Source organism: Thalassophryne amazonica, chromosome 20 (genome assembly GCF_902500255.1).
Source record: "Thalassophryne amazonica chromosome 20, fThaAma1.1, whole genome shotgun sequence".
In the NCBI taxonomy this organism is placed as follows: Eukaryota; Metazoa; Chordata; class Actinopteri; order Batrachoidiformes; family Batrachoididae; genus Thalassophryne; species Thalassophryne amazonica.
The window spans coordinates 22074970-22101521 of NC_047122.1; the positions used below are offsets into that span (position 1 = coordinate 22074970).

Consider the following 26552-nt stretch of genomic DNA (forward strand, 5'->3'; position numbering starts at 1 on the left):
AGTTCGAACGATCGATGACGTCATTAGCAGGCATGGCGGAGTTGGAAGGCTTTTTGACGTCAAACTGACTGTCGGGGAGGAAGTGAAGGCTTTTGGACTTTGTGTTAATGGACAAGCGGAGATCTATAGGACTTTAGTCGGACTGGAAGCCGGATGGCGTCCACTCAGGCCCGTTTCGGCCAGCTGGCCTTAGCGGTCCTGGACGTGGCTCTAAGAGTTCCGTGTGTCTTTATTATTGACGTCATTTTAACTCGTACTGGGACCCTAATTCCGGATGGGCCGGGACCGTAGGAAAGGTTCTGTTCAGAGTTCTGGGTAAGAAAGTTCCGAGGAATCCGGATTGTGCCGCTAGCGGCTAAAGTTAACTATTAGCTAACAGTGTGTAAAATGGCTAATATGTAACCTCGAAACCCCCGACTCAGCTGCTGCTTCACCTTCCTTGATTTAATAACTACTAAATTATGCTAGCTGCAGTATATCAGGTGTTTTTACCGGACAAAACAGCTCCCGAGTTAACAGCTGACTTTGTAGTAAACTCATAAACACACACTAGCGTGTTGACCGTGGGGATCCACGGGCTCTAGATTGGGTAGTGTTTATAAAATATGTAGCTGACATTTTTCAATGGTGGTAATAAATTGGCCAAAGTTTCTATAATGAGTTGGAATGGTTTGTGATTTCAGAATGTTTTTAGAACCTAGACCTCAAACCGTTTTTAGAAGAACCAAACCCTTTTCTTACTTGTTAATTATGTACATTTTAAAGTTAATTTACTGTCTTGATGTACTGTATTTATAAATTTAGATTCTTCTTATCATATATACACTTCTGTTTTGTCATTTGATTTTTAAACGGACCACAATGGAACTTTTTTACAATTGTGTACTCACATTGAACTTACTAAATTAAATCAGGCAGGCAGTCACGCTTTTAATATATAGATGATTTACCGCTCCCTACTGGATTGGTGTGTAAATCCAGAATGTAAATATCAGTGTTCACTGTTGTTAGCTAATATATGTAGCTTCTCTGCAAATATTAGTCCTATCAGTGTTCGGTTTTGGGGAGGTAATGGTCTAGTGGTTAAGTGTTGGGCTTGAGACCAGTGGATCCTCGGTTCAAATCCCAGCCTGACCAGAAAATCACTAAGGGCCCATTGAATTAATCCACTAGTTGTTCTCGGTGTTTAGTGGGCGCCTTGCATGGCAGCAGCCTCGCATCGGGGTGAATGTGAGGTATTGATGTGTAAAGCACTATGAACGTCTGGCGCTTTTCCATCTGCATCTAAATGCTGTCCATTTACCATTTTTGGTGCCGTTCATCCTTGACCCAAAATACATAAACATACAAAACAGCAAATGTCAGCCTGCACACACGCACGCAGAGCTTTTGTCTTTTCTGCGTTCTTCTTCTTTTTATTTCCGGCAGACTAGGCGTGGCTAGTGCATTGCTGCCCCCCACTTGTCAGAAAGTGCACCTAGAAAACGCAATGCATTATCTACCCTATACTTTATTGTAACACCCTGTGCTCCTCAGAAAATTTGACTGCCATTGCCCTCTTTTTCTGCATTCTGCTATAAGCAGGTGCTTTTAATTTGACAAACAGACATTGAAAGCTCTATACTTTCCACTTATGGCACTGGAAGCATGACACTTAAGTCACTCATGGTAACAGCAGTATAACACTTAAGTAAACCGACTAAACCAATTGAACTACAAAAAAAACAATAAAATAATAACACTAAACACTGTTAAACTAGCATAAACCACAATAATGACATTTAAAACCCCAAACTCCCTTGGTGCATTGCAACACAATGTCCATTGTTTACTGGTTAGCTAAAATTTTTAATTTCTCAAAAAATATTAGTCCTATCAACTTTCTGTTTTTTGCAGCGTTCATCCTTGACCCAAAATACATAAGGGTACCAAATGGCAAATGTCAGCTGTCCCCGGTTTCTCCATGATCAAAGCCATGCACATAGGGGCCACTTGGCTACTATAATATAGACTAGCCGGAACAGTAATTCTGCTTTGGTTACAAGCTTTGACACAAAGATGGACCTTATGATGTGATCACACTGAACTTCAGAGGATTTTAATGACATTTTGGGTACACTGATTAGGGAAGGGTTGATTTAGCTTTGTACCTGACAGGGATCTAATTCGATTTCAGTTGTTTCCATAAACATTAGAATGTTTTTATGAGTTACTCGGCATCAAAATCTTCACACAGATGCACACTGCAAAAAAACAACAACAAAAAAACAAAACAAAACAGATACACTGTTAACTGAATCATTTTCCATGGACAACGATGCATGACCTCAAAGAACCTCTGGGAACGAGAGTAGCTACACCTCCACAAGTCTGGAAATGTAGGACCATGAAGTACAGAGTACTCATTGGAGATAAACCACCTTTAAACTGCACAACAGTAGCACTTAAATCCTGTCCAACGATTTACCCAGACTGACCTCCAATGCAGGGGTGGTGGCCAAGTGGTTAGAGCGCTTGGTTTCAATGCAGAAAGTTCCTGGTGGTCGTATGTCACAAATAGGTGTCAGTTTGCGTTATATGGTCAAAAATACCAAATTTTACATTTTTTGATATTTCATTACAATGTGGAAGTACTTTCAGGAAATCCAATCAAAACAGCAGAACTCAGTTTTAAACGTGAGATTTTAGAGATTAAACATTTCAGATTTAATGGAAAATGCATTAAAGCATGAAGCTGTTTTGTCCGTTTTTTCAAAATAGGGTACCTGTGATGAATTGGTCATATCTCTCTTGATACTCAATACAACTCTGTCTGGCGTTTTGCAAAAAGAAGAAGAAAGATGGCTCTTTCAGATAAAACCATCAACTCTTTAAATTACGTACTTGAAGATCCATGCCCAAGCTTTGAAAATCAACAAAAATATTTACCCTTTTCATGGGCAGAAATTGCTATTTCAATATACAGGACAGTCCAAGTCTCTAATTACACCCAGGAGACTTCTTTAAAAAAAAAGTATTGACATTAACAGGTTTATTGCTCTCAGAAATGCGTCTTTATTCACAGATCAAGTCACTGACATCAAAACAAAATGGAGCAAAGTGTGACTGAAGGAGTGATAGGTATTGTAATTAATCTAAATTAATGCTTTATTTTGACAGCCACAATTTCAATAGTTAATAGCAACAGCCCGCAGTTATTACTTATTTACAAGCTACTTAGGAAGCTAACAATTAGCTTACCGTTATGCTTTGTCTCTTCGTCTCTTTAGCAGCTTGTATCTTCTCGTCCATCTTCATATTGTTGTATGAATTCCCAAAGTCTTCTGTACTTCTCAAGCGTGTTTTGTCTCACCGCCAGCAACTTTCTCTTAAAAACTCACAGCAGTAAACACACGGAGTCCGCCATTGTTTATGTTTGTGTCGCGTATAAAATGACGTCACCGCAGTTTGCTCTGCTGACCCCGCCCACGTTGAAGAGGTACTATTTGCAGTAGAAAACGACGCGCTTGGAACCAAACCGAGTAGAGCTGAGTAGAGTAGAGCCGAGTAGTGCTGGAGCTTTGTAGTAGAAAAGTGCCTTTAAAGCTCAGAGCCCGGTCAGTTTAGTGGACCTGAGATGTTTCAATCTTAAGTGGGAAGCAATTGCACACATAACATCCTCATTGTCCTGAATCTTTCTCAGTCAAGTCTAGCCCAACAAACATCACACTCAAGGATACAGTAACCACTTCATTTTTTTTATTTATTTATTTATTTTACTTTAAGACTCAATAAAATGTTGTTGACATAGAAAACCTATAAAGCCTATTTTGAGTACACAGAAAAATCACAAGAGGTATTGATAAGGAATCAGATCGATAAGCAGAATCGATAATAGCATCGATATTGATTAAAATCTTATCATTACCCATCCCTACCCCCAGGTGTCTCTACTAACATTACCTGTCACTAGAGACACCTGGGGGCAAATCCATGAGCCAAACCTAGGTTTCCAGCTGTATGCAATACATAGTGTATTTACCCCCTCCACTGCCTCCCATCCACCCCTGACTTATTTTAGTTTGTCCCCTAGCTCCACAGCTATTGCCTCAAATAGAGAATGGAGCATATCAAATGAAAGCCAAGAGACAGTAAGGAGCAAAATGGTACTAGATTTATTCAGATGTCTTTCATTACAAACCAAGAAAATCCAAATTGAATGCTGAAAAAATATAGTAGCGTAGCAAATCCTGCCTTTTGTGTATACCTATTTGCGACATACAACCTGGTTCGAATCCCACCCTCGCCACATTTCTCCATGTAACGTGGAGTTGCGTCAGGAAGGGCATCAAGCGTAAAACCTGTGCCAAATCAACATGCAGATCCACCTTGGATAGGCTGTGGCAACCCGAGTGCAAAACAACTTACTTTTACCTTGGCTGGCTCCAAATGTGAGTAAATTAAGTACAACCCCAATTCCAATGAAGTTGGGACATTTTGTAACATGTAAGCAAAAACAGAATACAATGATTTGCAAATCCTCATCAACCTATATTCAATTGAATCCACCACAAAGACAAGATATTTAATGGTCAAACTGATAAACTTTGTTTTTGTGCAAATATTTGCTCATTTGCCATTCACAAGCAAAGATGGGGCGAGGATCACCACTTTGTGAACAGCTGCATGAAAAAAATAGTCCAACAGTTTAAGAACAGTGTTTCTCAACGTTTAATTGTAATTAACAGTCCATAATATAATCAGGAGAATCAGAGAAACTTTGTACATGTAAGCGGCAAGGCCTAAAACCAACATTGAATGCCCGTGACCTTCGATCCCTCAGGTGGCACTGCATTAAAAACTAACATCATTGTGTAAAGGATCTTACCGCCTGGGCTCAAGAACACTTCAGAAAACTGTTGTCAGTTAACAGTTCGTTGCTACATCTACAAGTGCAAGTTAAAACTCTACCATGCAAAGCAAAAGCCAAACATCAACAACATCCAGAAACACCGCCACCTTCTCTGGGCCCGAGCTCATTTGAAATGGACAGACACAAAGTGGAAACGTGGTCTGTGGCCTGATGGGTCCACATTTCAAATTGTTTTTGGAAATCATGGACATTGTGTCCTCCAGACAAAAGAGGAAAAAGACCATCCAGACTTACTGGCGCAAAGTTCAAAAGCCAGCATCTCTGATGGTATGGGGGTGTGTTAGTGTCCATGGCATGGGCAACCTACACATCTGTGATGGCACCATCAATGCTGAACGGTACATCCAGGTTTTGGAGCAACACATGCTCCCATCCAAGCAACGTCTTTTTCAAGGATGTCCCTGCTTATTTCAGCAAGTCAATGCCAAGCCACATTCTGCACGTGTTACAACAGCGTGGCTTTGTAGTAAAAGACTGGCCTGACTGCAGTCCAGACCTGTTGCGCATTAGTGGCGCATTATGAAGCGCAAAATGCGACAACAGAGACCCCGAACTGTTTAACAACTGAAGTCGTACATCAAGCAAGAATGGAAAAGAATTCCACCTACAAAGCTTCAACAATTAGTGTCCTCAGTTCCCAAATGCTTATTGAGTGTTGTTAGAAGGAAAGGTGATGTAACAGTGGTAAACATACCACTGTCCCAGCTTTTTTGAAACATGTTGCAGGCATCCACTTCAAAATGAGCAAATATTTGCACAAAAACAATAAAGTCTGTCAGTTTGAACATTAAATATCTTGTCTTTGTGGTGTATTCAATTGAATATAGGTTGAAGAGGATTTACAAATCATTGTATTCTGTTTTTATTTACATTTTTCACAACATCTCAACTTTATTGGAATTGGGGTTGTACTTATATTTTATGTTTTGCTGGTTTCTTGTGGCATTTTGTAAATGCCAGGAGAAATGCCAGGAGTCCCAGCCCTGCCGGCGCAGCATGGTTCTCAAAACGAGCCACAAACTTCATGCTCCCAAAACAAAAGGAGCTGCAGTGCACATTTCAAGATTTGCAAGCATTTGATGAGGAGAAGAATGTTTGTTTCACTTTTTTAGTAGACATGCTATAGAATTATAACTCTATGGTTTTTGCTGAAACTGCGGTCACCCCTGCTTCATGCTTTTGTCACAGTGTGACTGGAGCTTCAGGGTACCTCACTGTGTCAAAACAGCTGTATGCGATTAATGCATTAATGTTGACAGCTCTTGCTACAATGTCATCTCCTCGAGAAAATCACTGAGTTATTCCCAAATAGCTAGCCTACATTTATACTGCAGTATTAAATACTCAAATTAACTCTCACAATATATAATGTATATGGATCAGAATATCTAATTCATATATGTAATAAAGGATTATTAACCGAGCCAGGGGTCTGTAAAGGGAAATATCAGGCCGAGGTATTCGTACGGACGGAGCGCAGCGAAGTTAATAATTTGTTTGTTATATGGCTGTTATATACATATAAACATGCAAACTTACAGTATCACCCAAATATGCTGCTGATGTTGTTCGGCTCGTTTGCTTTCTTTACCTCTATGAAGAACTTGCTAACAGATGGTCCTGTCATTAGCTGGCAGAGATTTCAGTCTGTGTTTTTTTCCAATGCTGTTGAGATATTTATGGAGTACGTTCATGTCCGACTTGCTTTTTCTAATTGCATTTTTGGCTTCATGGTTTGTAAAGAAAATATGCATTGTGGACCGATTGCCATGGAAACCGGTCCGGTTATGGAAAAATATCTGACCAGTAATCAGCCAGTCAGAGTGCGCATAGCGTCTCAGCCATATAATAATATTCATTATTGTTCGATTTTCAAAGTCAGTCTGGGTCAGTGGCTGAAGTTCCATTTCTTGATCACCAGAGGGCACAGCTGCCCCAAACATTACACACAAGTATTGTTTTGAGGAAGGACAGAATTTCCAAAATGCCACAAGAAACCACCAAAAATAAATAAGAGTACTCGGTACCCATTAAACCTGTGTACCGTGCAGTATGCAAACATGGATAAAGTTAGTATATGGTGGATCAGTGGGTTTCACTCTTGCCTCACAACAAGTTTGATTCCACCTATGCACAGGTCCTTTCTGTGTGGAGTTTGCCTGTTGTCAGCACGGGTTCCCACACTTCAGTGCCGCATGGTTGGGGTTCCGGCTTGAGAGACTGTTCCAAATAACTGATTTGCACATGAGTGCCAATTGTCAACTTTGATATTTTGGAAAATATATGTAGTAACAGTATCAATTGAACTTATCTCCTGCTTCTTTGTGGTCTGAGTAACATGCATGTTTATATCAAAATATTGTAATTAGAAAAACCTGTCAACAGGTCAGAATCTCCACAACCAGATGTCATCACTAAAATGGACACCATGGTGGAGTTTCCTGATGTCATGTGACATTCTTGGTATTGATATTTAGTTATAAAAATAGACGTTACAAAGACCACAAAGAAGCAACAGGTATGTAAATTGGGTTTGTCGTTGGTGTACGTTTTTCACAATATCGTTGACATTTAATGCTCATGCCTGGATCGGTCACCTTGATCCCAGCCGGAATGCCCACCACGTTACACTGGCTTCCTCCCACTTCCAAAAACATGTAGATTAGGTGAACTGGTGACTCTAAATTGGTCGCATTATTTTTGTTTTTATTGACGTGGGAGGACGCTGATTATCACCACTTCTCATCCTGAGCAGTTTGTGTAAAGCGACTTTGGTTTCCTTGAAAGGCGCTGTGGAATTCTACAGTAATAATAATCTTTCACTCCCAAAACTGGCCACCATTTTTAGAAGGGTGCAATGTGCATCTGATATCAGAACAGCACGTGAAAGCATGTCCCAGCTCCTGAGCAAACTTGTAAGTTCCTTTCGCTTAAGTTTTTTAGGAAAAGTGCTGTGATTTTGCTTACATTTTTCTGAAATACATAAAAGTTTGGAATTTTGATCATTGCTTCCACTTCCGGACTGCACTCATTGATGAGCCCTGGCTGTTTGACCTGAAGGAGATATCTCAAGGATTTCCTGCGCCTACTCTCTTGCTGTCTTGGCATCGGTACTACATGACGGAACTGGGTTCTGATGTTAAATGCAACGACTTCAACGAACGTGTCCATCCTTCTCATCAGCTTTTCCCTCTTGTCTCAACTACATCCATGCAGGAGCTCTCACCATGCTCATGCACGACAACTCTGATTACTTTCTGGAGTCTGGAGAAACGTTCATCTATGCTTGCTGCCGAAGTCCCTGCAGCTGCATCTTCATTGTGTTTGTTGCACTCTTTGTAATCATTTGTCTTGTCACCCTTCTTAAATGGGATAAAAGGTCAGAAAGTGGACGGATGGAGGGTTGCACCCTGTCAGAAGTTGAGTAAAGTTGTGGAATTCCAGTACATTTTGGATTTGATTCCTCAAGAAAGTTTGAAATGTTTATCATTTTACTGTGGTGAATAGATCCAACAGGGATTCTGAATAGAGCCCGACCGATATATCGGCCGGCTGATAATATCGGCCGATATAAGCCCTTTTCGAAGTACTCACTATCGGCTGAAATGTTGCCAATAGAACGCCGATAATTTCTCATAAACAGAACAGTTACTGAAATAATGTTTGTCGGCAATGCAAAATGTCCTTGCACCGTCTGTCCAGTAGATGGAGCTCTGACTCCATTCAACTGAGAGCTGCTTACACCCCTGCTTAAATGTGTTCATCGCCGGCCCCTGTAGTTCGCCGTCACACTCCACTGATCGGCTGACAAAAGCGTACAAATAAGTTTATAAGGATCTATATCCTTATCCTGAACCTATATCTAAGTTGTAGCAACAAGAGGTACAAGATCAGATGTATTTCACAACTCTTTTAAGGATATGTATTTGCTAATTTCACAAAGGTATAATTCTTGATTACATGTTTTGAACTTGAAAATTCTTCTCTGTTATAAAGTTAATATGAGGACAAAGCTTCAGCTTTTAGCTCATACCTTTTTTGTTAAGGGTCCAAAACAGAACATTTTATTCATTTTAAAAAAATAATAATAATATCGGCTGATTTATCAGCTATTGGCAAATCAGCCGATTTATCGATTATCGGCATTTTTTTCATCCAAATATCGTTATCGGCATCGGCCTCAAAAAATCTATCGGTCGGGCTCTAATTCTGAAGGGGTTAGAAATGTTGATGCCTTTTTCTGTGACTTTTTTCAATATAATCAAACATAGCAGCCTGCACAGATTACGATTAATTTCTACTACATTTAAGTTTTTGTTTTGTGTGTGTTTTGTTTGTTTTTCATCTGCTTTTGTTGCGTCCTTGTCAGGTGTCCTCGTCTCCAGTGTGGTGCTGCTGCTCTCCCAGAAGGCCTTGTTCAAATTCTACACCCTATTCTTTGCTGTTCTTCTCAGCACGGCAGTCATCCTCATCAACTACTACACCACCTCCCACGTAGACTTCTACCTGGCCTACCACAAATCAGTGCTGGGCTTCAGGTTGCCGCCCAAGAGTGGGCCCACGCTGTGGCTGGGCGTGGCTGGCATCCAGCTCATCTTCTGCGTGGGTTACGTGTTTTTGCTCAACCTTCATTCTGTGTTTGCGGCGCTGGTGGTGCTGGACGTCATGGTCCCCCTGTGGGGGCTGATGATCGAGCTGCCCGCTGACGTCCGGCAGGTGTTGGCTGTGTTCTCAGGCCTGGTCTTGGCCCTGAACACGCTAGTCTGCCTGGCCTTGAGAATCAAATGGTTCTACTACTCGTGCCGGTACGTCTACCTGCTCATCCGGCACATGTATCGGATCTACGGACTTCAGCTGCTGCTGGAGGACACATGGAAGAGGATTCGCTTCCCCGACGTTCTGCGGGTGTTCTGGCTGACTCGGATTGTGGCGCAGGCGCTGATCCTGGTCTACGTGGTGCAGGCAGTGAGAAGAGAGAGCGGTGACCCCATTGGTGGCGCAGCTGATGGGAGCATCAATTCAAAGGTAATATGTGTGCCTTAATGTAGCAATAGTAAAGTAACTTTGTGTAACGAGCTTTGTCCTTTTTGATGTCCACCTTCTTTTGTAGCATACTTGTCGCAGTAGTGAGATTGGGTTTCTTCTTTGCACTCTCCTCTGCTTTCTAATAGTGAATGTGTGTGTGGCGTGGTTTCCTGCAGGGTTACTTCTTGAGCTGGGATGTGTTGTGGGATTTGACAAGTAACCTGATCATCTCTGGCTGCGACTCCACGCTCACAGTGCTGGGAATGAGTGCCGTCATCTCCTCTGTGGCGCACTACCTGGGCCTCTGCATCCTGGCCTTCATAGGTACAACTGCACGTTAGCAGCTGCAGTGGTGTGTGTGTCTGTGCATGTATCCAGTGTTAAGTCTGGTTTCTTGTGTCCAGGGTCCACGGAGGAGGAGGACAAACATTTAGGCTTTGTGGCTCCTGTTCTGTTCTTCATCTTGGCGCTGCAGACAGGCCTCAGCAGTCTGGGTCCCGAGGAGCGTCTGGTATGTCACCTGTGGGCTGAATAGTTCCACAATCATGTAAAAAAAAAAAAAAAAAAAAAAAAGCCACTTCCTTAAGTAGGAACTTTTTCATATGCTCTGTAATGATTTATTCTGCAGGGTTGAACCACTAATTGATTTCGACATAGAATGTTGATTGTTTTCTGGTGACTTATTATCACAGCCAGAAACTGTAAAAAAAAAAAAAAAAAATCAGGTTTTCACTAAGGCTGCGACCAATCCGATCCGGTATCAGGATTGGCTTCCAATACGACAAATATGGATCCAACCTGCGATGTTTTCCCATACGTGATGAGCCACTGTGACTCCTCTCAACTGCTGCTGTTTGCTCTCTGCTTTGTTTGCTGCTGAGCGTGAGGAGGGGAGGTTTCTGAAGCTGAGATGTTTGAGAGTTCTCTCTTGTGCAGTGTTCTAGCTGTGAATAGCGGCACATTTCCGTCCGGCTCTTGGGTTCAGATTTTGTCAAGCGGATTTTCTGAAAAATGTACTGAATTGTTGCTAAAAAAATGTGTGCTGTGAAACGTCAGCTCATATCGCATCTGAGGAGGACAGCTGAACAGAGATTCTGTCCACTGAAAGGGAAAAAAATCTTCAGTAAAATCCTGCGCGTGAGCATCGCTGATGATATATTTAGAAATGTATGTTTTATTTTACAGTTGAAAGTCTTAGTGTTTCCAAAAAGTTTGAAGCTTGCGCAGCTTGAAAACAGTGAGAGAGTGAACGAGAGAGAGAGAGAGAGAGAGAGAAAACACAAACAAGAGAAAGAAAGTGAAACAGAGGGAGAGAGAGAAAACTTAATTTTAAATTTTTACTCTTAACACTTGCTTTGACAATGTAAACATATTCCTCCCATATTGATTGATAGCTTTATTTCAGACTCATAGTCCAGTTTAAAAAAAAAAACCAGACAAACAATAATAAACATACAAACACAGACACAGGTCCTTAGCCACTTAAACGACAACTATACCAGTGCCTCCACATTTGGGAAGTGAACCGGATGGCACTGTAACCAATATTTGTTACTGACAAAATTATTTCATTTTCTGACTTATTTTATCGGCACAAAAATCTCTACATGACGTTTCTTAAATAAGCCTGTAAAGTATTTACTCTGAGACACAAGCAGTTCACTGGCTCTAGTCCATCTGGGCTTTTTTAGCAAGAGTCTGAAGGCATCATTATAGGCCACTCTCAGCCTCTGAAGGCTGGACTGTTTGTAGTTCAGCCACAGATGAGCCGTGTACAGCGAGGTGCAGTATGCTCTGAACAGAGTGACTTTCACACCAAGAAAGCAGAATCCAAACTTTCGTGACAGAACATTAGCCTGTGCATACAACATACGGCACTGACGATACATGTCCTCATCATCTGACAGACTGTCTGTCAGGATATGCCCAAGGTATTTAACACTTGTCACAGTATTTAGGACTTTGCCAGACAATTTAAAATCTGGAAAAAGCATAGCTCTGTCTTCCTTTGTCTGACATATCATTATGAAACTCTTGATAGCATTGAATTTTACATCATGAAGTTCTCCAAAAACAGAGCACACATTCAGCAACTGCTGCAGACCAGCTGAACTAGGGCTGAAAATCACTAGATTGTCTGCATACATTAAGTGATTGACCACAGAATTACCAGCCATACACCCAGTTCTGCAATGGTTTAAGAGTCAAGACGGAAGTCAGACTACCAGATCAAGAATTTTAGCTGAGGAAGCGTCTGCGATTTGAAGCAAAACGTCCTCATGTCAAGCAACCCAGTCCAGTCAAAGATTCAAGCTTCTCTACTATGGAAACCACCTGGACAACTGAGAGCCTACACAGAAATACCTTTCCTTTTGCATTTATAAAAAGGTTTGCTTGCTTCAATCAGTGCATCAGCGATATGAGAATACATAGAAGAAATGTCAATCTTGTGCTTCTCACTAGTGCAGTTGCAGTCTGTACACATCACTGCATCCTTTGGCAGAAGAATATTGCTTAATAGTTGATCACTGTTTGCGCGATAGCAGGCAAGCTCCTCTGATGAGAGGGCAGACCAGTCCAAATATTCGCTTCTACAATTATTGGCAGTTTGGATGACAGGAATTCTGTCAAATTGAATGGACATGCATACAGGAATATGGTCGGCTGTGGCCATTTCATATAAAATCTTCATGCCAGCCAGAGCAGCATGGGCATCATCTGTAGTGATGCAGTGGTCTAGCCACAAGGTAGTATGCCATGCTTCACTTATGTATGTGTAACTCTGGTCTGGCAAAATTACTTTACTTGATAAGGTTAGTTGATTATCTGCACAAAAATTTGTCAGATGATCAGCAAAGATAGAGTTTCTGTCTAAGATATTTGCATTTAAATCACCAATAACATACACACTAGAGGCACTTTCATTCTCTATTAAAACACTTATGAAAGCGAGCTTATCCAAGTACTCTTCTTCATTTTGTTTGCATTCATATGGGGAATAAACATTTAATATCAAAATTTCTTTGTTGTGATGTGACAATCGTAATGCAATACACCAGTCCACCCCAAGCCTGGTGACGCTGACCACAGAGTCCAGTCTCTTATTCCAAAGAATAGCCACACCTCCTGCTATTCTTCCCTTTTTTTATGCCTAAACTTAGGTCAGTTGCAGACTCTCCCGCCCCAAGGAATCTATCATTAAGTGAATTGAGACCTTTAAGGTCTTGCTTGGCAAGAAATCTCTCTTGTAAACATAAAATGTCACAATGATCCAACAACTGGTCCACTACAATACGATGCGCTTTATCCTCCGCACTCTGACTCAAGCGCAGACCATGACAGTTGTAAGATATAACGTTTATAGCCATGATAGCTGTTTCAAGAGTTCGCACCAGCAACAGGCACACTCGTGGCTCCAAGTGTGGTAGCAGCAGCATTAGCTACAATGACCGTGGCAGCTTTACGCGGCTCATAATAACATCTTACAAAAGTTCCATCAGGTCAAAGCTCAGGATCATACATGACGTCTACTGCATTGCATTCTGCAGTCACTTTAAAGGAAGCGTATCGGTCATTAACAGTAGCAATTTTGACACATGAAACATCATACCCAAGTTTGTTTTTGAGATATATGCGCAATGTTTCTGCCTCCAGATCTGGAGAGAATTTTGAAGCAAAGACATTCACCAATTTTGTCTTTATCATTTTTGATATTCCCAGTTGCTCCAGTGCCCACCACAGTCTTGACTTTCCTTTGTCCAGATGTAGAGAGCCCAATGTGGGACGCAGGCTTAGCAGTCACCGGCTCCTTCTGCCGTCACTGCCCGGCTTTAACAACTTTACTCCATTTTGGAGAGCTAGGTGGTAGTGGCGTCGTTCCTTCGCTGAATTCCTCCTGAGAAGGTCTTTCCCCATGAGAAAAGGGTGGCTCCTCAGCTCGAGTAAAGCTGCAAGCCGATTCCACGGCCCTGGTTTCTCCCTCAAAGGAGTTAGCTCAGTTAGCCTCCACAGCACCTGACGGCTTCCCCGCAGCGCGCAGCCCTGCACCGCCGTGGCCCGTGCGCAGTTCCAGGGCGCACACCCAATTGCTCACATCCATCGTGACAGCCCACAGGCTCTCGCTGGCCTCGGCCTGCAGGTTCAGTGTATGTCGCATAGTAGACACTGGAGTAAACCGCACACATCCATGCTTGTGAAAGTCACTGGAGGCAGTTCATCCAAGTAGTGGGATACAAATCTTGGGATATTGTCTCCACACTCATTCATCACTTTGAGGCATGCCTTGATGTTGTTCACATCTTTATTTGTTCCTTTGTGGGACACATTGCGCTGTGAAGTGTCGCACAGGTCAAACAGCGCCTTCTTTGACATTTCAATCTGCTCAGAATCGAATGTATTAGATGCCAGCAGGATCATCTCGTCCTGGCTCAATGTGTTTAATTTCATGTAGAGAAAGTGCAGGAATTCATCCTCAACTATTACTTTCCCATCCGTCGTTCGGTAGATCTCTGGTTTTAACCGAACTTTGACAAAGCCAGGAGCTCCAGGCGTGCGTGTGACCATCCCGTCACCCATCTTGTTGCTGACGTTAACAAGTCAGAAGCTTTGGAATAAGGTGGGAGCTTATTACTAAAAATGAGTAAAATTCTGCGCTGTTTTTATTCGATCCCATATCCATATCAATAAAGCTCCATAGAAATTGAAAATTGAGAAGGAGAGACATACACAGAGAGAGAGTGCTATCTTATCTCTTTAGGTCTATATAAATAAGGCTTTAAAAGTCTATAAAACATAAAAGTACTTAATTCTTTCACCAAAATATCAAAATCTAGGCTTTCATCTTGGATACACTTTCTGGCAAATTGTAGCTCAACTTTCACGTCTCCTTTTTAAGAAAATCCTCATATAAAATCAACAGTAATGATAATAATACAACCCCTGGCAAAAATTATGGAATCACCGGCCTCAGAGGATGTTCATTCAGTTGTTTAATTTTGTAGAAAAAAAGCAGATCACAGACATGACACAAAACTAAAGTCATTTCAAATGGCAACTTTCTGGCTTTAAGAAACACTATAAGAAATCAAGAAAAAAAAGATTGTGGCAGTCAGTAACGGTTACTTTTTTAGACCAAGCAGAGGAAAAAAATATGGAATCACTCAATTCTGAGGAAAAAATTATGGAATCACCCTGTAAATTTTCATCCCCCAAATTAACACCTGCATCATATCAGATCTGCTCATTGACATTGACCCTATGCCATGACATTGACCCTATGTGTCTTTTTGCAAGGAATGTTTTTGCAGTTTTTGCTCTATGGCAAGATGCATTATCATCTTGAAAAATGATTTCATCATCCCCAAACATCCTTTCAATTGTCCAAAATATCAACATAAACTTGTGCATTTATTGATGATGTAATGACAGCCATCTCCCCAGTGCCTTTACCTGACATGCAGCCCCATATCATCGACTGTGGAAATTTACATGTTCTCTTCAGGCAGTCATCTTTATAAATCTCATTGGAAAGGCACCAAACAAAAGTTCCAGCATCATCACCTTGCCCAATGCAGATTCGAGATTCATCACTGAATATGACTTTCATCCAGTCATCCACAGTCCACAATTGCTTTTCCTTAGCCCATTGTGACCTTGTTTTTTTCTGTTTAGGTGTTAATGATGGCTTTCGTTTAGCTTTTCTGTATGTAAATCCCATTTCCTTTAGGCAGTTTCTTACAGTTCGGTCACAGACGTTGACTCCAGTTTCCTCCCATTCGTTCCTCATTTGTTTTGTTGTACATTTTTCGATTTTTGAGACATATTGCTTAAGTTTTCTGTCTTGACGCTTTGATGTCTTCCCTGGTCTACCTGTATGTTTGCCTTTAACAACCTTCCCATGTTGTTTGTATTTGGTCCAGAGTTTAGACACAGCTGACTGTGAACAACCAACATCTTTTGCAACATTGCGTGATGATTTACTCTCTTTTAAGAGTTTGATAATCCTCTCCTTTGTTTCAATTGACATCTCTCGTGTTGGAGCCATGATTCATGTCAGTCCACTTGGTGCAACAGCTCTCCAAGGTGTGTTCACTCCTTTTTAGATGCAGACTAACGAGCAGATCTGATATGATGCAGGTGTTAGTTTTGGGGATGAAAATTTACAGGGTGATTCCATAATTTTTTCCTCAGAATTGAGTGATTCCATATTTTTTTTCCTCTGCTTGGTCTAAAAAAGTAACCGTTACTGACTGCCACAATCTTTTTTTCTTGATTTCTTACAGTGTTTCTTAAAGCCAGAAAGTTGCCATTTGAAATGACTTTAGTTTTGTGTCATGTCTGTGATCTGCTTTTTTTCTACAAAATTAAACAACTGAATGAACACCCTCCGAGGCCGGTGATTCCATAATTTTTGCCAGGGGTTGTATTAAAGCAAACAGAGTTCTCATATCGGATCGGACAAGTATCGGTATCGGCAGATATCCATATTCATGTATCGGGATCGGCTCTGAAGTGAAAAATTGTTGATCGCTGCATCCCTAATTTTCACATTTCTTTTTTTTTCTTTTTTTCGCCCACCCCCCTTCGGAGGGCAACTTTATTATTTAATCATTAAAAACAGTCAGTACATCCCTTTAATAGAGAGGGAATAACAGAGTAAACAGACAAACAAACATACACTAAGGACAAAAGTGACAGACGGACGGCAGACATTAAACAAAACAAACAGAGAACAAAAGTGTGTGAGCGTGCATGTATGTTTTGCGTGTACAAATATGTATGTATGTTTATGTATATATGTCTGTACTGGTATGTGTGTATTGAATGTGTGTGTGCGTGCCTGCGCGTATCAATTAAGTATGTATGAGTGTATATGCAATTGTGTATGTATAGCTGAAACTAGGGTATGAGTTATGGTTGGTGGTCAAGCAAGAGTTACTAAATCACTTTTGAAGGTAAGTGTGTGTCTAATTCCTTAATGTCCAGAGATATACAGTAGCGAAAAATAAGTATTTGACCCCCTGTCAGTTTTGCAGGTTTTCCCACCTACAAGAATGGAGAGGTCTGTAATTTTTTTCGTAGGTACACTTCAACTGTGAGACAGAATCTAAAAAAAATACAGTAAATCACATTGTATGATTTTTAAATAAATAATTAGCATTTTATTGCACAAAATAAGTATTTGATCCCATAGAAAAACAGAGCTTAACAGTTGGTACAGAAACATTTGTCTGCCATTACAGAGGTCAGACGTTTCCTGTAGTTCTTGACCAGGTTTTCACACACTGCAACAGGGATTTTGGTCCACTCCTCCATACCGATCTTCTCCAAATCTTTCAGGTTTGGAGTTTCAGCTCCCTCCAAAGATTTTCTATTGAGTTCAGGTCTGGAGACTGGCCAGGCCACTCCAGGACCTTGAAATGCTTCTTACGGAGCCCCTCCTTAGTTGCCCTGGCTGTGTGTTTGGGGTCATTGTCATGCTGGAAGACCCAGCCATGACCCATCTTCAATGCTCTTACTGAGGAAAGGAGGTTGTTTGCCAAAATCTCGCAATACATGACCCCATCCATCCTCCCTTCAATACAGTGCAGTCGTCCTGTCCCCTTTGTAGAAGAGCACCCCCAGAGTATAATGTTTCCACCCCCATGCTTCATGGTTGGGATGGTTTTCTTGGGGTTGTTCTCATCCTCTAAACATGGTAAGTGGAGTTGATTCCATAAAGCTCTATTCTGGTCTCGTCTGACCACATGACCTTCTCCCATGCCTCCTCTGGATCATCCAGATGGTCACTGGTGAACTTCAAACGGGCCTGGACATGTGCTGGCTTGGGCTGGGGGACCTTGCTGCCCTGCAGGATTTTAAACCATGACAGCATCATGTGTTACTAATGTAATCTTTGTGACTGTGGTCCCAGCTGTCTTCAGGTCATAGACCAGGTCCTCCTGTGTAGTTCTGAGCTTTCTCAGAATCATTCTTATCCCACAGTGAGATCTTGCATGGAATCCCAGACTGAGGGAGATTGACAGTCATCTTGTGTTTCTTCCACTTTCTAATAAATAATCATAACAGTTGTTGTCTTCTACCAAGCTGCTTGCCTGTTGTCCTGTAGTCCATCCCAGCCTTGTGCAGGTCTACAGTTTTGTCCCTGGTGTCCTGAGACAGCTCTTTGCTCCTGGCTATGGTGGACAGGTTGGAGTGTGATTGATTGAGTGTGTGAACAGGTGTCTTTTATACAGGTAACATGTTCAAACAGGTGCAGTTAATACAGGTAAAGAGTGCAGAATAAGAGGGCTTCTTAAAGAAAAATTATCAGGTCTGTGTGAAGCAGAATTCTTGCTGGTTGGTAGGGGGTCAAATACTTATTTTATGCAATAAAATGCAAATGAATTATTTACAAATCATACATTGTGATTTTCTGGATTTTTTTTTTTTGTTTTTTTTTTTTTAGACTCTGTTTCTCACAGTTGAAGTGTAGCTATGATAAAAATTACAGACCTCTCCATTCTTTGTAGGTGGGAAAACCTGCCAAACTGACAGGGGGTCAAATACTTATTTTCCTCACTGTATAGTCTAATAGTAAATTTTTCCAATGAGCAATGTTTGTTTCCCAGTTCATAAGAATAGTCTTTTTGGCGACAGCTAGGGCTACAAGAAGTAGTTTATTATATTCATTATTGCTTAAATTCATATTTGATAAGTCACCTGGTAAACATACAGCTGGGGATAGTGGGATGTGACAGTCCAGAAAACGGGATAGTAATTGTGTGACTTCCTTCCAAAATCGTGTTACCTGTGTGCAATCCCAAGTGGCGTGAATGTAATTGTCTGATTTGTTTTGAGTGCATTGAGAGCAGCTAGGAGAAGGTATGAGTCCCATAATGTACATTTGTTTTGCCCAGTGTAGTGAAAGCTATGAATTACTTTGAACTGAATGAGTTGTAAGTTTGTTATTGGACATCAGGTAAATATTTTTACAGCTTTGGGTCCAGAAGATGGCATCTGGGATAATATGTAGGTCTTCTTGCCATTTTACAGAAGGAATGGATAATTCTGTATATGATGAAGATATTATTCTATAAATTTTGGATAAAAGTTTTACTGGAGAGGAGATGCCAATCAATTGTGTAACTAGAGGGGGCAGATCTACATTGAATGCTTTAATGTTAATTTTTCTCCCTAAAAATCAAGTTGAGTTTAGAGTATGTTAGAAAGTCTGACTCCCTGATGCCATACTTTTGAACCATTTGAGGAAATAACATCATGGTGTTATTGTGACAAAGATGTTGAAGATGTGTGATGCCCTTTTCAATCCATGTGTTAATATTAAGCATTTATTAATAATATCAGGATTATTCCAAATCTGGGTTAATTTTGAAGGTGAGAGAATAATATTGGTAATTTTGTGAAATTTCCACCAGACTGTCAGAGATGCTGCTGTTGTTAATGACTGAAAACAAGGATGGTGTTTAATTGATGTGCTAAGAAATGGTAAATCCGAAACTGAAATATTATTACAGAGTGCTTGTTCGATATCTACCATTTTATATCTGAAGTGTTAGGGTCAATCCATTTGTATATATTGTAACTGGTTGGCCAGTGAATAATAAATGAAATGTGGAGCTTCCAGACCTCCTAATACTTTAGACTGTTGCAAAGTGGACAGTTTGATTCTTGGTACTTTATTTTGCCAGCAAAATTTAGTGATTATGGAGTCTAATGAACTAAACCAGGTAGAGGTTGGTTGGGATGGAACTATTTGAAAAAGATTAATTATTTTTGGGAGTAGTCATTTTTATAATTGCAATTCTGCCCATAAGGGATAGATTTATCCACTGCTGAAGATCATCATTTATTTTTTTGAGTAATGGAGTGAAATTTAACCCAAACAAATCTGACAGCCTGGAGGATATTTTTATACCAAGATATGTAATATGATCAGTACGAATAAGGATAGGTAGTGAGGGGGCACTCACATCCCAACTATCACCATATAGTGGTAGGATTGATGATTTATTCCAATTGACTGAATATTCTGAGATTTGGGAAAATAATTCTATTACTTTCATAGTTTCTTGTAATGATGGTAGATCACACAGAAACGAGAATATCATCTGCATAGAGACTGATCTTATGATGTGTATTTGGTGTGTGGATTCCTTTAATTTGACTATTTTTACAGATGGCCGCTGCTAATATTTAAATGAAAATCGTGAAGAGAGATGGGAAGAGTGGGCATCCCTGCCTTGTCCCCCTGTGTAATGTGAAACTGTGATGTTAATCCATTAGTGATGACAGTAGCAGAAGGTGAAGTATAAAGAATATTAACCCATTTAATAAATGACTCTCCGAAGTCAAAAGCCCTCAGTGCGGCAAACAGTAGAGGCCAACCAACCCTATCAAATGCCTTTTCCGCATCAAGCGCTAATATAAATGTTGTTGTAATGTATTAAATTGAATAGCCTCCGTGTATTGCTGAATGCTTGTCTACCCTTAATAAAACCAGTTTGGGCTAGGTGAATTATGGATGGAATTACGTGTTCAATTCTATGTGATAAAGCCTTACTAATAATTTTTATGTCTGCATTAATGAGAGAAATGGGGCAGTAACTTGATGGCAAAGTTAGATCTTTATTGGCTTTCAAAAGCAGTGAAATTGTGGCTGTGTTCATGTTAGCTGAGAATCTTGATTTTTCTTTTGCTTCATGTATCACATGGATAAAAAGTGATGATAAAATAGACCAAAATTGTAATTTTCACATTTCTGTTGGTCCTTGAGCGAATCATGCATACCAAACACTTCTGGAAGAGAAAAATAACCAACTCTAATTTTAAAGTAGTGATATTTCATTAAAATAAAGTTCTAATTTAACATTTTGCCCAGCAAACCTCTTTGCACAATCCAGAGCTTGCTGTTAATCGTAATAATTTACAACTGTAAATTGTACTTGTCAGGAGAAATTATGTCCTTCCGTGCATCCTTCCTGCAAGCTTTCGTATCTTAAAGCTCAAGAACTGTAAAACTCTCAAAATAAATTTTTTATACATTAATACAGGGAGGTCAAAGCTCTGTCATTTAATTATTTATTTATTTGTTTTACTGACTTTTTCCTTTCAAGTCGGAAATGTACCAGAAGCCCTGAAATGCTCAGTTCTCAAATATGAAAGAAATTCAAAATTCTTTTTTGACAGAGGTATGAATTTTTTTTAAATTTGTTCAGTGTTAAAGATAGGGATTTTTCCTTACTTTGCCCTTTGACCTATGACCTTGAAAATTGAATCAGTTCTTGCCTATCAGGATATGAATCTTCAGTAAAAATTTCAAAGCGATACACGTGAGCCCCGTTAACTCGCGTCAGTTGGGGTCCACAGAATCAGACCGCAAGTTATCTGAAAACGTGAGTTAATAGGTTCGACCAAAATAAAACTTAATCAGCTTACCTTGCAGTTTGAAGTGTGATTCTGTGGTCTCTGAAAGTGGTAAGGGCGTAGTGAATTGTTGTCACCAGCAGAGAGTATTACGCACTATTATAAATGACCGAGTGAGTCGGCACTTGTTAATTCGCTGTTTCGCAATTGTGACTCTCGCGATCCGTGACTCGCGTGAGAGGTCAGTTTCAGCAGCGTTCGGGGCACAATGTAAACAAACCTCTTGAAGTATAGACAACTAGACAACATCGGGGCATGCCAGAAGTCCATCACAGGTGCTACACCTCCACTAGATAACCCTCTCAACTTGGGAGAACGTGTCATAGTAATTGCCGTGAACTTGCTGGATCAACGCCATTCACGTCCTTGCTAGTCATTGTTTACATGCGCCGTGAGATGCTGGAACTCTGCTGGCACTGCAGTGCATTCTGGGAAGCACAGGGGGTTACCAGGGGTATTATGGGAAATGTTAAAGTACTGAATAACGTAAATAAACGTTCTTCATCTGGAGTGGGTTTGGGATGGGTTTTTTTTTTCCCTTCTCCAGCTGCTGCATGTGAGTGATGAGGGGTTTGTCAGTGCGGAAGATTCCTAACGATTTGAAGATTTTGGATGAGACTCTTTGAATCCTTACTGCTGGTTCAGATCAATGTCTTTTATTTAACCAGGTAAAAAAAAAACTCATTTCGATTTAAAACCTCTCTTTCAAGAATGACCTGGCACTGAACAGAGGGCACAAACAGGCAGTCAGAAGCAGACAAAACAGTCTGGCTGTGAGCAGGGAGGACCTCCTGTGGCGCTCAGCCCGCGAGCACAGAGAGATGAGCCGCCCACTGCGACTGCTGCACTGCCAGGATGGCAGATTGGGCCCAAATTTACACGCACTGGCCACACATGCAGTGGGTGCGTGTATGACGAACAGGAGCGAGAGGAGGAAGAAGGAATCATTGTCCAGAATCATCCGCACTGACAATCTCCCCCCCCCAGAAACAGTCCAATCACAATTGACTTAAATACAACAGTCTAAATTTTCAGGGTCCATAACTTGACCATGAGTAAAGCTGAATCGCGACTGACACATGTGCGAGTTAACGCAAGCGTCACATATAAGTCACCTGTATATGAAAAATTGTGGATTGTAGGCTGTTCACAAACAGACAAGTCCAGATTTAAGACACTTATTTTCCCTTTCGTATAGCTAGCATACTGGCATAGTATAGTTCTACAATTTTTACTCTTAATTCATTTTATTAGGAAACGGAGCGTGCTGCGGCCTCAACTTTACCTAAATTCTGGTTCTTTTAGTGAAGCTTAGGGCTAGTGGTTGGCGATCACCTTAGTATTTCTTGTTTGTTAATGCTGACAAATTATACTGTATTTCTTGTCTTTCTGATGCCTGATTGTTTTTTCTCTCTGTTTAATGCGCAGCTCCATCCAGAGATGGGTGTGGTATCTGTTCCAGAAACCCTCCTGTCCTGTGCACAGCAACATTTCCTGTATATTCGTTTTGTGAATTGTTTTGTAGTTTGTGTCTGTAGCATGGCCCAAGCAGTGGGTCACCCCTTTGAGTCTGGTCTGCTTGAGGTTTCTTCCTCAGAGGGAGTTTTTCGTTACCACTGTTGCTCTGGGGGTTAGTAATGTTAGACCTTACTTGTGTGAAGCACCTTGAGGCAATTCTCTTGTGATTTGGTGCTATGTAAATGAAATAAATTGAAAAAATTGATTGTGCCATTTCCATAATATTTTTCATTTTGTTTCATTTTTTTAAACAATTTATAATCTGGTAGAGATTTTAACGGAAGTAGAGTTTGTGACTGGATCAGCTAACCAGGCTTTTACGCCGAGTCTGTGATTGTTGAATTCTTGCATGCAGGACGCTGCCACTTAAAATGCACAAATCCCCCGTTGTTTGTTTCAGAAGTAAAATCTGCGATATTTTGTGGCCGAGGTTTTGGTCACTTTTTTGTCCCTGAATAATTCCACACAAATAACTGCCACTCTGCACCACTTTGCTCTGAAGGTCCACCTGAGTCGGAACATGTGCCTTCTGCTGACGGCCATCCTGCACTTCATCCACGGCATGACCGACCCCGTTCTCATGTCCCTGAGTGCTTCGCACATCTCCTCCTTCCGCCGCCATTTCCCCGTCCTGCTGGTGTCGCTGATGCTGGTCGTGCTCTCCGTGGTGCTCACCTACATCCTTTGGCACTACTATGCCCTCAATACCTGGCTGTTTTCGGTCACCGCCTTCTGCGTGGAGCTCTGCCTCAAGGTGAGGACACCTAAAAACCTGTCAGTTTGAGGGTTCAGAGCCACATTTTAGGAACTGCCAATCTCTTTGCTGTTGATGGGTGTTGAGCACGTGATCTCACCTTGTTTCCTTCCAGGTGGTGGTGTCGCTGACCGTCTACGTCCTGTTCATCGTCGACGGCCTTTCCAGCGTGCTGTGGGAGAAGCTGGATGATTACGTCTACTATGTGCGCTCCACAGGCAACGTCATCGAGTTCCTCTTTGGCGTCATCATGCTGGGTAACGGCGCCTACATCGTTATGTTTGAGTCCGACAGCAAGATCCGCGCCTGCATGATGTGCCTGCACGCCTACTTCAACATCTACTTGCAGGCCAAGAACGGCTGGAAGATCTTCATCAACCGCCGCATTGCCGTCAAGAAGATGAACTCCCTGCCGGAGGTACGCGGCGACCAGCTGAGGGACATTGAGGATGTGTGCGCCATCTGCTACCAGGAGTTCTCCACTGCGGCGCGCGTCACGCCGTGCCATCACTACTTCCACGCTCTGTGCCTCAGGAAGTGGCTCTACATCCAGGACACGTGTCCCATGTGTCACCAGAGAGTTTACGTCGAGGACGAAAGCCGAGACCGAGCGGCCTTCTCCAACAACAACGGGGGCTATGCAGCACCGCAGGACGCCGCTGGCGCAGCCCCGCCGCCGCCAGGTGAAAACCAGCACCCGCAGCCCGCTGCCGAGCAGCAGGCCATCGGCGAGGCCGAGACCATTGGCGTGGCGGCCGCTGTAGGGTCAACGAACGAACAGGAGAACGACCTGCTGGAGGACAATGACAGCATCGAGTACGATGAAGACGAGTGGGGGAGTCAAAATGGTGTCACGCCAATAGATGAAGACTATATCAACGACTCAGACTCCACAGAGGACTGACGACGACTGAGCAATAAACAGAAATATTTAAGTAAAAAAAAAAATCAATAAACCCAATGTCAGCATCTTATTTTGAAAATGTCAGGGAAATAGTTTTTCCTTTTTTTTTTTCTTTTTTTTTTAATTTTTGGGTTTTACTCTTGAAGGGCTTGTTCAAAGTATGGCTGCTGCTTTTGTTCTGTGTGCGTGATGAAGACCAAAAACATTAACACTGTTCCACACACGAGTCATGACACTTCTCCCCTAAAGCACTTAAAAAAAAAAAAATCAGTTTAAATTTTAAGACGAGTGAAGTGGCCCTTTAAATTTTTATTTATTGTCTTTCCATCTGTTGTTTTAAATGTTGTCAAGATGCCATTTAATGAGAAAACCCATGCGTTTCTCAGTCTGCAAAATCAAAATCTGAGGTCATGGGGTCAGGTAATTCAGCATTGCCCCCCCCCCCCCCCCCAAAAAAAAAAAAAAAAAAAAACTGAATACATTTTTGAAGGTATTGTAGGAAATCGGACCAGTTTCTAACTGGATCTGCATCTGTCAGAGGGAGTTTAAAAAAAAAAAAAAACACCTACCTTCTGTTGTAACGGTTGACGTTCCGTCATTGTTTACTACCAGACCTGTATGTGACCTTGCTGACCTTTGAGTTTTTCTTTAATAGCGTGTTTTTTTTTTTTTGTTGTTTTTTTTTGCCGTTTCCCATTAAAATACCGAGGAAAATTTATGATTTTCTCGGTGCGAGCACGTTTAAAAAAAAAAAAGTCAAGTTACTGATTTAAAGTCATACATGTTGAAGCCCGGAATGTTTGTGTCGATTCTCAGAGTAATTGTCACTTAATTTTGCCGATTATTGTTATATATGTGTTATATAGGTACTGAATGAGCACTGAAATGCACATTTGTTTTATTTGTAAACACTGGTACCAGGAGGAGGTTCTTGTTCTGTCCACTGCAGGACGGCTAACCAGGGCCGTGCCTTCCTGAAAGCTGAGTTTTTATTTCTTTGGTTTTCCGTCTCAGGGTCCCTCTGCAGGTCTGGATGTGGACTTTTCCTTTTTGCTGAAGAATTCCGATGCCTTACGGAGCAGCACAGGCACATCCTGCTGCAGCACGACGAACCGTGTGTGTGAATTTTTTAATGGTTCATCGGCAGCAGGCGTCCCACAGAGCGCTGATCCAGGCACAAAAATAAGAAGGCGTCAAACCCTGGACTCTGGGTTTTTTGGAGTTTGTGTTCAGCTTTCAAGCACAATTCCTCGGAGTGTTAAGTTTGGACTTCCACAGCCTGACAGTCTTACGTTAGTGTTGTAACTGTTGGTTGCAGGAGCTTAAAGAAAAAAAAACCTGCACAGGTTCTAGCTAACAATGAGAAAGAGCGGGGGTCTGATTTTGTTTATTCAAAGCTGCTTTTTCAGCCATGAAGGATTGTAATGATCTGGATGATTATTGTAGAAGCTTTTTTTAAACTGTAAACGCTGCTCATTTTTGGCCTTTTGGTTTAAAGAGAGATTTATGTGAATAAAGATGTCTTTCATATTGGCTTTGGCCTTGGTTGATAATACCTTTTGCTGTGGTTAGCTACAGTTTCTGTACAGCTGTTTCCAGAACAAAATCTTTTTTTGTCTAAAAGAAAATGAGAAAACATAAAAAAGGATTTTCTTTCAAGACCACCTACATTTGTTCCCATTAGTGTTCCAACTGCATCACCAACATGATCAAAATTACAATTGTCGTGATCTGATTAAATCAATCAGATTTAGTCTGATCTAGGCTTTTTTTTTTTTTTAAATTAACTGATCGGAATTTGATCAGTTAAACCAGATTCAATAAATAAGTTTACGTTTTCTTTACTTCATTTGAAATGCACAGTACTAGGGTGCGAGCACACAGCGCTGCTGCTGCAGAAAGTTGGTGCTCAGCCGTTTTTCAGATTTCTCCAGAGATGTTCAACTGGATTCAGGTCTGGGCTCCGGCTGGACCACTCAAGGACATTCACAGAGTTGTCCTGAAGCCACTCCTTT

At 41.3% G+C, this 26552-nt stretch overlaps 1 protein-coding gene across 1 annotated transcript; it reads left to right on the top strand.

Annotated features, from left to right (window-relative positions):
• Nucleotides 1-26069, top strand: rnf139 (ring finger protein 139). The gene is given in 7 exon segments (XM_034160452.1): nucleotides 1-244; nucleotides 247-315; nucleotides 9282-9937; nucleotides 10114-10261; nucleotides 10342-10448; nucleotides 23382-23633; nucleotides 23749-26069. Coding segments are annotated over 7 exon segments (2112 nt in total). The 5' UTR covers nucleotides 1-153; the 3' UTR covers nucleotides 24538-26069.
• The last annotated feature ends 483 nt before the right edge of the window (nucleotides 26070-26552 follow it).